This window comes from Zootermopsis nevadensis, unplaced genomic scaffold (genome assembly GCF_977971745.1).
Source record: "Zootermopsis nevadensis isolate Lab colony 2312 unplaced genomic scaffold, Znev_1.0 Znev_ptg000001l, whole genome shotgun sequence".
NCBI lineage: Eukaryota > Metazoa > Arthropoda > Insecta > Blattodea > Termopsidae > Zootermopsis > Zootermopsis nevadensis.
Genome location: NW_028259133.1, coordinates 13,352,725 through 13,364,981, shown reverse-complemented (window position 1 = coordinate 13,364,981; position 12,257 = coordinate 13,352,725). Strand labels below are relative to the sequence as shown.

At 37.6% G+C, this 12,257-nt stretch overlaps 1 protein-coding gene across 1 annotated transcript in view; it reads right to left on the bottom strand.

Annotated features, from left to right (window-relative positions):
• Positions 1 to 12,257, bottom strand: part of LOC110829510 (C3 and PZP-like alpha-2-macroglobulin domain-containing protein 8) — a 163,999-nt gene that overhangs the window by 18,197 nt on the left and 133,545 nt on the right. The window contains exons 8-15 of the mRNA XM_087347232.1: positions 11,761 to 11,886; positions 11,002 to 11,234; positions 8,707 to 8,991; positions 7,868 to 8,049; positions 4,918 to 5,035; positions 3,293 to 3,447; positions 2,125 to 2,352; positions 215 to 446 (exon numbers count right to left, since the gene is read on the bottom strand). Of these exons, the coding sequence (XP_087203358.1) occupies positions 215 to 446; positions 2,125 to 2,352; positions 3,293 to 3,447; positions 4,918 to 5,035; positions 7,868 to 8,049; positions 8,707 to 8,991; positions 11,002 to 11,234; positions 11,761 to 11,886 (1,559 nt within the window). The remainder of the gene's footprint in view (positions 1 to 214; positions 447 to 2,124; positions 2,353 to 3,292; positions 3,448 to 4,917; positions 5,036 to 7,867; positions 8,050 to 8,706; positions 8,992 to 11,001; positions 11,235 to 11,760; positions 11,887 to 12,257) is intronic.

Here is a 12,257-nt window from a genome sequence, read left to right as displayed (position 1 = left end):
TCTCCGCTCTGTAATACCATGACCATTTTAACTTTGTATCTGAGACATTGTGGCTATTCAATGTATGGCATTATGTTAGTCAGTGGAAAGAAGAAACACTATTAACAAATGTGTGAAGTGTGTGAACTTCACACGATTACATGCAGAAGGGGAAATTATCTAAAACAATAAAGTAAAATTACATGGAAGAGAAGGCAGATTGGTGAAAACTCACATCCATGCAAGAGTTTATGTTGTTGCCAATCTTCACATCCACTTCTACAACTTCTCCAACTCGAAGGCTTGCTGGCAGTTTGAAGTCCACCTGCAGGGGGCGGAACACAGTGACTGACTGTGGAGATGAAAATCTCAGCCCCACACTGGGTGAGAGTGTAAGGGCCCACAGAGACCACTTCCCTGGTTCCTGAGGTGCTGATATCGTGACACTATGCTGTTCCATATCCCCACTGCAACATTCACCCGATCAAAAGTCGGTAAGACTGACCCATGTTAATACAATTTCATCGCCATATTAGCTTCATGGATATTACTACCATAAAACATTTTGCTCTTCACAGTATTTAATGTTACTTGGGAAATCAAATCAAGGAGAATGAGAAGGATGGGGTATGTAGCATGTAAGACAGAGATGAGGCAAGGTGAAAAATGCAAACAACATTTTGGTCAGAAAACCTGAATAAAAGAGACTGCATGGAAGACTTAAGCATAGATTGAAGGGTAATATTAAAATAGATCTTGAAGAAATATGGTAAATGGGTGGTGACTGGATTCTTTTGGTTTGAGTTAGAGACTAGTAGAAGCCTTTGTGAATATGTTACTGAAACTTCAGGTCCTATAAAATGAAAATGTCTTGACCACCTGATCAACTGCCAATGCTTTTATGTGGTAAAGATAATTATCTAACATAACTGATTTTCACGTATCTGTGACTGTCATTTATTTGACAAAACTTCATCTCAGTTAATGAGTCAGTCACTCTGCTGTTGAATATTTCACTATTCTAAGTAATTAATTCTAGTGTCATACTTTATTTACAACAGAATGTTTATTTCCATCACATACCATGGTACGTGTGAAAAGAAAATGACTATGAGCTTTTATGATTTCTGCTTTTTGTGCCAATAACTGCTACAAGTCTGTTTGCAGCAGAGTTTTATATTGATCGCTTGCAATCAATCCATAAGCTGTCACAGACAACTATAAAAGTATGAGGCAAACATTCAAACTAATATTTGCATAGGAGTAAAATTTGTCTAATATACACAAGTTTTTTAGTTGATGCACATCTGAGAAAGTGAAAGATCATGCACCTATAAAGTATTTATACCTAAAATCAGCTTTAACGTTATAAAAATTACAAGGAAGGAAGAAGAAAAAGAGGAAATAAACAACATATAAGTGGAGGGCTTGGGAAAGCAAGCTGAACATTTGGAAAGGCAGCATCCTTTTTATAGCTGCTATCGCAGATCTCCCACAGAGAGAGGAAGAACTGGGGGAGTTGGTGATTACCCTGTTAAATGGGGTGAAGAGGAAAGTTATGGAGTAACATTACTCTTCATTCTTCCAACTGTCTGTTCCCACCGTACATCCAGGTCATTTACTTGAACCACTTTTTTCCACACATCTTCCCATTGGTAATGGTTCAAAGGTGACTGTGAAAGAGGAATTTATTTTCTCCAGCATGATTTTTAACTGTTTTTGTAAACATGCTCTAAATGTAGCCATTGTTCGTTATCTAAACAAATGGAGCACACTCCCTTTTGAGAAGCTAACAGGTGACAGCCAAAGAATTCCTACCTTTTACTGAACCCAAGGGTGCACCTACATATTTTCAGGGTAGATATTTCAATGTATGAATCTGGCAGATAACAAAAATGTATGATACACAAACCTCTCAAAATATGTACCTGACATAATATTTTGTCTCAAAATGGATTTCCTCCAGACTAATGGTACAATATCAAAATAAGCCTGTTCAGATTTGACACAAGCTAAACTGTTTAAATAAATCTAAGCTTAATAGAGTACTGATGTTTGGTTGAATCAAATATATTTTTTTAAAAAAAAGAAACACATTAGTACGCTATAAGCAGATTAAAATATTTGTTCTGAAGTTTTACATACGTGTAATTGAAGCACTTCCACAGCCACAACTGATCAATAGTGGTACTTCCTACCACACTACTATGTTGCTGTTTTATTGTTGTGCTGCTGAGGGCTGAACCACCCTGACGATAGAGCTGAGTGCTGGATTTGGAGAGAGAGCCTCCCTTCCGGACACATCTTCTCTGGAAGAACGCCATTCCTGCTGTTGCAAAATCCATTTCTTTGAAACTGGGACCCCTGCGTAGGCTGGAAATGAATATGAAAATAACATGACGACACTGTTATAGAAAAATTCATGATACCTGCGGGGATTTTTTTTTAAACCTTGCGATTTACTACGACTACCATCCGCCTCTGCTGAATCATATAAGAAGACCATGTCCTGAGCCATTCGAGTGTGCTTCAGGTTCTAATACCAAATGCTGGTTCCATCTATTCTCTGTACTTTCAACCAAGTTTTAAGTACCATTTTAATGTTATCTTCCCATCATCTTTTTAGATTTCTGACTGGCTGCATTCTAAAAGGTTTCACCATCAAAATTTTTCTGTACAGACTCCTTGCCTCTCCAATTCAATTTATATTTCCAGTCCATTATAACCTCCTCAACTTCACCATCATAATATTACTAGCAGACCTGGAGGACAGGGTGGTCAGTCTACATCTGTCACCAGAGATGGAGGCACAGATAGTTTATGAAAAAGAGTATTAATATATAATGACATGACAAATTATTCAGGAAAACTTTATTTCAGTTATAATGAACCTCTGACTTTTGGGTCACTTTTATATACAAATTCATTATGAATATCTGACACTTCAAGAATCCGACATAGTCACACAGTGAAACAAACATTTTATTTGAATATTTAACAGAAAGTTGGCAATGTGTATCACTTTCAAGTAATATGTCTAAGAATTTTAAGAATACTGAGGTGGCAACACACCCTTCTATCTGAAACATTTTTTTTAAAACATGCTGTGAATAAAGAGCCATGACATTGGAGTGATGTCGATATTGGTCATTTTGGCAGTAATGTAATTTGGAGTTGTAGGTAGGTTTGGAGGAACATACTATCTCCATCTTCAGCCCTGCTACAAGTCCACATTATGTTACTTCTCAGAAGACCAGCACCAGCACTGACCACATGAGAACCTCAGATCTCATATTGGAATAATTATGCTCACCTGGGTTTAGAGTCGCGTGTCCCTGCAGCTCCTTTTCCCTCAGTGCCTGCGTGCCCACCTATGAGACACACTAGTGCTCCAGGTTCTGCACGCACATGCACAGCCATTGTCTGGGCAGGGTACCAATATTTGCGCTCCTCCACATGAACAGATACCTGCAGAAGGAAAGTAATTGACTACAGCCATTGGTTCTAGTTTTCTTGTAAATAACAGTATATCTACAGTGATATTCCATGTTCTCATGGTGACTGGTGAAGATGGCTGACTTCTGGGTTGTTGTACCATGTAGTCTAGTAGAATTTTACTGAACTTTCGAAGGTGCAGTCTTCATCATTCTTAGCTACAAATATCTGATTAACCCTTCAACGACGTTCGATAAACAAAGCACGCGGTGATTTAAATCACATGTCGTCGTCCGACGTACGCAGCACACCTAGTGCAGGGGCATGCTCCAGCTCACATTTTGAATAGTTGGTTTTTGCGTAAAGTAACTCTTTTGGTACAAAATTGAAGAGAAAACGGTGGGCTTTTATCTCGTATAAGTGTTGCCATACTTTCACTTTCCCGCGGCACTTCAATTAAATTATGTCTCCCTAAAAAGTTCACTGCCTGACCGGTTGGAGCGTTACATGACGGTCAGAACTTTTCTCCACCATAAGGAATCATCGTAAACTACATGCATTAGATCGATATGAATTGTGACTGAGATCGACTGTTAGCTCTCTCCATGCTGATCAAAACAAAAGTCGACCTTGGAGAGAGGCCCTGCGGGGGGGGGGGGGGGGTCCCTCAAGCACATTGTACAGTGCTGCCTTCACTTAGGTATTTGTAACCACAGGAGCCGGCAGAATTTACAGCATGACCTTGACACATGTTGTCAGCCCATGGAAGCCGTCACCTGTTCTGTGTGATGACGTGAAAGACTGTTTACTTGCAAGCGAATATGAAGAAAGTTTATCAGATTCGGAATTGGATGGATGATTGTGCCCTTCTAAAATACTATTCTTTCGTAATTCTAAAATGTTACTGTGCCAAAACTATTTTAAAATATATTGTCGATATTCCGATTTCTTGTACTTCTCAGAACATAATGTCGAAATTACAAAGGGGAAAAAAAGTATTGTTTCCCAAATTTATTGCTATTCAAATGAAGTGTTGCATTTTCTAGCTTTAGTAATATCCTCTGTCCCGGGGTGTGGGTAATATCCTCTGTCCCGGGGTGTGGGTAAGAATTAAATGTCTTCCGTCCTTGGGGGTTAAACACCTTGTTCTTTGTTAGACACACTCATACCATGTCTTTCTGTACGCGATAGAACAAGTTTTGCACTAATATAACCGTAAGAAACTAGAGTTCTTTAAATTTTCATTAATACTCTTTAAAACTTGAGCTTACAATTTGAGCTCCATCAGGTCACTGTATATTCATACTGCAGAATTCTCCTCAAGTTATCAATCAGTTCTAAATTAAATATCATATCTACATTTCATTATAATCAATATAACGTGGGCTGTAATTATTTTACTTTTTTGTTACCCATTTTATATTTGCAGAGTCTGAACTTTTGCACATTGAACAGTTGGAAGAGAAACCAACAAATGGGTGGGTAGTCAGATTGGTGGTTTACCTGCCTGAGAAGAAGCCTGACATCAAAACTGATGACATCACTGATTGGCTCACCAGCTTCTGTCACATAATACACCAGCAGTTGGCTCACAGGGGCCATGACAGCCTGCACAATAAAACTGGAACAGGCAAAAACAGTACATTACTCTTCAATTCCTTTTATATGATTCATTGCATAATTGGTCCTCAACTCAAAACATCGTATTTGTGCAATTTCCATAAATTATTAACAAACAAATATAAATAATGACTAAGTAAATAAATAGCTAAATACCCATCGATGAGCACGCTACAAATGACCGGACCCGACAGTCTTTCATCAACCTCAGTCGCCGCGAAAGCTTCACTAAACACACATCAATAGTTTGCTGCACCATTTACATTCACTGCATCTTCGTGCTATCAGATCAATCAATTTAAATCTCTCTCACACTAAATTTTAGTGGCTTCAGAGAATATTTATATTGCCCCAGAAGCAACAAAGGGTTAACAATTAGAGAACTGTAAGAAATTTACACTCTAAATTCTCTGTTATATTTTCCAATAATTTCACTTAAAATAAATATTTAATAGATAATTTTTGCATTGGGTTTAATTTTTCAGATTTCAATACAAATATTATTACCAAATTGTTTTATCTGATTGTATTCCACTATGTCTGAGTGATAACTGCGTGATGAATATTAAACTACAATTTTTAGCCCTGAAGGTGGAGATAGCACGTTCCTTTGAAAACTTGGCATACACCGAAATACTTTATTGTAAACAACCCATAAGACCACTGCATGATGCACAGAGTTGTGAGAACCTCAAATTCTACATTACAGCTAATGTAAGACAAATAATCCTGCATAGCTGTTACAAACTAAATAGGTAACAGTTCGTAAGATTTGAGGTTTTAACAGCGGTGAGTATGAAAATTTCTGTCTTCTGGGTTGTTGCGCCGTGTGGTATGGTACATGTTTACCAACTTTTCGGAGGTCATACTGCCTCCGTCATCAGGGCGATGAGTATGAAGATTTCTGTCTTCTGGGTTGTTGCGCTGTGTAGTCTGGTCGATGTTAACCGACGTTTCAGAGGTCATACTGCCTCCGTCATCAGGGCGATGACTATGAAGATTTCTGTCTTCTGGGTTGTTGCGCTGTATAGCCTGGTCGATGTTAACCAACGTTTCAGAGGTCATACTGCCTCCGTCATCAGGGCGATGACTATGAAGATTTCTGTCTTCTGGGTTGTTGCGCTGTGTAGTCTGGTCGATGTTAACCGACGTTTCAGAGGTCATACTGCCTCCGTCATCAGGGCGATGCTGATGACGGAGGCAGTATGACCTCTGAAACGTTGGTTAACATCGACCAGTCTACACAGCGCAAGAACCCAGAAGACAGAAATCTTCAGGTAACAGTTCATATAACATAGTTGCTGCAAGAAAGAGGGTTTACTTTTTGATGTCAATAAAGTTTAATAGGCAAAAAGATCGGAACAATATACTGACATATTCAACTGTCATTTATATAGAATATTAAATTTTGTGTGAATGCAAAGTAATTATATTATGATTACTGAATTTATAAACCCTATATGGAAAAATTAAATAAATTCTTTTGTATGCTGAATATAAATTCAGTCACATAAATGTGTAGGGTTTGAAGCGCTACTTTGATCTTTGACAATGTTCCATTCAAGCAACACATCAAATGCAACAGTGTGTTTGGACGTAGCAACATTAGCATATGGAAACAAGCCATTTGCAGTTTATTCTGGTTATGACTTCCCTAAGTTACATAACTTGAAATTGAACTTGAGATAATAATATTTGTGTGTTGAAGATATTCTGCGACAGAAGGTGAGGTGGGGTTCGGTAGAATATCAGTGATGGAGGGAGGAAGGGTGACAATGAACAAATTTCAAAGTTTGTAAACTTTAAATTGACTTTTCTTCTTCCCTCCTCCCTCTCCTGCTACCCCTTACATTCTTTTAATCTTATTGCTTGAGTTCTTCTTCTGGTCTTAATGACCTGGCAAGACTGTGTCCTGACCATGCGTCTGTTTCCGTCTCCTCCCCCTCCCCCTCCCACTGCACTACTCTTACTACATTAGTGCTGGTGAGAGGAGGAGGAGGAGGAGGAAAACCTCCTGGGAGACAAAAGTCAATTTCACAGTCCAATGGAACTTGAACTTCATTAAGCACAGAGCCGAATGAATGCGATTACATGACACAGTTCAAGTTGTAAAGTCATCTCATGGTGAGGCACCTCCCCATTCAAGTGGAATCATCTGTAGGTATTTATTGCCATTCTGTCTAATCACCATTGCAATTAGAACAAAGTAAAATCATCATGATTCGCATCATTTATTATGGTGGCGGTTAACTCTTTGCGGATGTGCCTATGAACCATTACTGAACATTTATGGTTTGATTTGTTTGTCCCTAAGAAATATGTCATCTGAATACCAGACATGCTGGAACGTTTATTTTTCACAGATTATTTTCTGATAATTTCCACTGAGACTGGAATGAGGAGATGCTGTAATAACCTGGAAAATAACAATTATGCGTACTGTTTTTTAATCAGTACCTCTTATTCTTGATTGATTACATCCTTATAGGAAATAAATGAGATAACTGCTGACTTTCAATCCAGTATTTGGCCATCCACTGCAGAAGCATACCACTAAACCATTAAACCCTCTACAGCTATAGAACAGCTCCAAGTCCCTTAGCAAGGGACTTAAATACTTTGTTCTTGTTTGTTCAATAAAGTTTGTAACAATCATTAGATTTTACTGAAACTAAATTTGAGATTAAAAAGGAAACGTCTCTGTACTACAAGCTTTGGGAGTCAAAAATTCATAGACTTTGTTTCAATCAAACTTGGAAAGAAAAATAATTGTCAGCAACAACAAAATTATTTAACTCATCATTACTTTGCATAATATTCACATACTACTCACCTAAAATTAAGCCTACAGATGGCAGCACCATCGATAATTTGGGTTGGAGGGGCTTCATCCGTGCTGTCCGGTCGTAAAACTTGATTCCAATACGTAACGTGACCTTCAGTGGTGACGATATAATGCAAGTCTCGCTCACAAGGACATGTTGAAAGTACAGTAACACGAGCATCTTCATCTGGCTGCAAGAGTAATGAGAACCTGAAGTGAATGCAGTGTCAGCGAGAGTAAAATAATTATTTTGCATTTAAGTTACAAGAGTTGCCTTATCCCATACAGAATTATAAAGCTGTCATTTTGCTGGGAAAACACCAAAACAAAAATTACAGTGAAAGAGATGTTTGGCAAGAAGTCGTTTAATAATCACAAATAAAATGTAATACTAACAGGGTGTAGGGAGGGGTGGCAACATGCTAAAACTCCCATCAATCATTTTCGTATAATATAAGGATAAGGCACTCTGATTTTTAATTTAACAAAATAAAATATGTACAAAATCGAAGTAAGACACACTGAGAAATTTTAAACTATTCCTTAAGATGTCTGCACTTGAGTGTAAGAAATCCAGTACCACAAAATTGTTCCTAAACATATTTTTCTTATGATATATTAAGGGGTTTTTCTATGGATATCCATGCATGTACATACATTATGTTGAGAGATGGAGTAATGAGACTTTTAAACATATTATAAAAAAATGCATATATTACCATTTACTTAAGATATTGTTTTACTCTATAATTTTCTAGTGGAAGTATTTACTTACGATAGTGCAAGGCATATATATTTATTATAATTAAAATTGATCTAACATTATTAATTTCTTTCCTGCCACTTACTTGCAGAGTGTGTTCCAGTCCTTCTATCAACAGATAGCAATCAGAGGATGAATTCCACTTTCTGATTGGTTCACGGGCCAGTACGTAATGGCTGTCAATCTCCTTTCCCTCAACTGATACCAGTTCTGCTTGCAGTGTGATGACTTCACTATCTGCTAGAATTGCAGGCACAATAAATGTACCTTCACCTGATGTTATCTCTATATCCTGACTGTAGATGGCTGTTGTGTTGTCATACACTTTTACTCGTACCCGAACAGACTTCTCGGTGCTTACTGCCTCTACCTGAAAGCCCAAATGATTACTTACTTGATCACAGATGTTGATGGCTTGTGATAAATAACAATGTTCTGTTATGAAAGGGGAGGAAGTGGCATTGGTTCATTTAGTTCTTCAATTCAGGAATTCTTTCCCCCCCCCCATACATGTTCCAGAATGTCTCATAATAAAAGCAAAAATAAACATCACTTAATGCACCCCATGATTGCAAGTTAATTTCTTAAAATGGATTTATTTTATTTATATTGGTAGGAAACAGCACAATAAGAAAACAAACATATACGATACTCACATGAGAGTTTTCAACAATCTCTTACGTACCCTATCATTGAAAAGGTCAATCAAAACAATGTGAGAGGTACTATACAATTTTGTTTACATTGATGAAATAGTATGATTATGGATGTGGTTATATTATAATAATATGCAATAATAATAAAATAAAATAATGAGAATGAGGCAATGCAAAGAAACAGTTCTTGAGGTAAATGCAAGTGTTCCGTATATTTTGTCAATAAAGAAACAATATACCTGCATCAAATTAAATATTTATCTATTTATTTATACCAGTTCCTGAACTCGCTGAGTAATTAAAAACAATGAAGTGGTTATGAGTCATTATGGTATTATTTCATTTTTGTGTTCAGATCATGAAATTTGTATGGAATCCTGGAGTTTTTTTTTAATATTATGCATGTTCGTGCATAATACTGTAAGTGTTTGTTAAATAAATATAGAAATGAAATATTTAGAATGATTTCAGCAGCAGAGTTGATGATGCAGATAATGCTAGCTAACATGTGAAACACTGGGAAATAATTATCTTGTCGATAAAGATCAAAATGAGGGTATTTTAATACTTGCCACACCTGAGTGAGAAGATCAGGAGTTAAAGACAGGACAGGACAGTACACTACTCTCTGATTAATTGATTGATTAATTGAAATGGTCTCCATCCACTTGCATAGGGAAGTGAGGTTTCCATCAAGTTGAGAGATTGCTGTCACCTTCAATTCATAGTAACACGTAATGTTCCAGCATGTCCAGAGAATGTTTGTTAAACTTTAAAGGGCATTTTCAGGATGATAGGACTGAAAGGGAAAGCCTGGAGCCCTGTCTACCTCAGTCTCCAGGTATTACTCATTGGTATCACGAGTAAAAATGAGTGAAACAGACAACCATTTGAAATGAAAAACAGACTGTAATTCCAAATGTTCTTAGTTGGTTATATCGATAACGAATGCCAACATAGATTTAAAATATTATAATGTTTTGCTATGCAACAGCATTTTCAGAAATATCAATACCACAAGATTATTGACAGCTCATTTATAAAACACGAGCATACTTCAGATGTAAGAATTGAGGTTATCACAGCGGTGAGTATGAAGATTTCTGTCTTCTGGGTTGTTGCGCTGTGTAGTCTGGTCGATGTTAACCAACGTTTCAGAGGTCATACTGCCTCCGTCATCAGGGCGATTCTTACTATGAAGATTTCTGTCTTCTGGGTTGTTGCGCTGTGTAGTCTGGTCGATGTTTACCAACGTATCAGAGGTCATACTGCCTCCGTCATCAGGGCGATGAGTATGAAGATTTCTGTCTGCTGGATTGTTGCGCTGTGTAGTCTGGTCGATGTTTACCAACGTTTCAGAGGTCATACTGCCTCCGTCATCAGGGCGATGAGTATGAAGATTTCTGTCTGCTGGATTGTTGCGCTGTGTAGTCTGGTCGATGTTAACCAACGTTTCAGAGGTCATACTGCCTCCGTCATCAGGGCGATTCATTGGTTAACATTGACCAGACTACACAGCGCAACAACCCAGAAGATAGAAATCTTCATACTTCAGATGATTCAATATAATTAAGGGACCAATATGTTTTGAATTTTATCTTCGATGTATTACAGTCAGCTGTTCAGATCAGACCCAAATGCTTGCCATCAGACCAACAGGTATGTCTGTAATGAGTCCCTTTGATGATTACGATAGTAGTTTGGTTGGTAGTAAAAGAACAAACCTTGCCAACAAATGGGAGTCCTGGCTTGTAGAGGCGCCGCATCTCGTGTCCAAACCTGAGCTCCACATAATGTTCCTCAGCCATGGCCACTTCTGGCATTGATGAATCAGCTGTTCCATCTATCAGTGATATATTAAGCTCGGAGGTAAAAACGGCTGCTTCTACTTGAACTTGGATTTGCCATTTCCCAAGCTGTGCTCCTTCTGATAGTGTCATTGAGAATGACTTCACTCCTAGTGGAAACAAAAATAAAAAAACATCTAACCCAACTAAGGATTAAGCCATGACGACTTCCTTCCATATATTTTCGACTAACTATTCATTAATCATTTGACGCTATATACTTTAAGTCAATGGTATTCAACGTGGGGTACGCGAAGACATCTTAAGATTTAAGATTATCTTATGATAAACACTGAATAATCAGTAATGTCATTTATTTAATCTATTTTAGATGTAGATTATATACTATGTATAACTTGAATTATACACCAACAACTTTGGGGGTTCAAAGTTGAAGAGAAAGTATATCTGGGGGTACGCGAACAAAAAAGATTGAATACCACTGCTCTAAGTCACTGACAGCTTCGTTAAATACACCACAATTAAAGATAAAAATATCCCAGTATCTGAATTGAAAGACTTCAATAACTTTGTTCTAGGTCTTGCCCCCAGTCACGCAATTAGTGAGTATCTCTGCATTGCACATAGAATATTGGTCTGGGAATTTATGTTTGTTGGGAATGAGATGTTTCTTACCTTCATCAAGTGCCACTTCTTCCCAGAGTGCTACCTTTGTTCCAGCGGGATTTCGAACAAATACACTGCCGATAATATCAGTAGCGACCCTGAGGTCATGATCAAGGGCTAGTACCCAGAAGAACACTGCAACAAGTAAGCCAGACCATGTGTCTATATAAGGAAGCTTTTAAAATCAGAAGATAAATGTTGATATTTCGAAATGCAGTGGCGTGAACAACATAAAATACTACACACACATTTCTCACGTTTAGTACATGCTTAGCGTAAGTGGGTGGAATCATTAAAATATTTTTTCTCTTAATAAACTGTACTGAAACAAGAGAGGAAAGTTTTAATGCGTTTTGGAGTTCGGAATTATTAATAAAGGATAATGTTAGTTATCTTATTTTAACTTTAAAGTCGGGGTAGCTCAGTTAGTATAGTGACTGGCTACGGAATAGACGATCCCCGACAGGAAGAGAGAATTTTTCCTCTAGCCTCTGCGTACAAGCCGG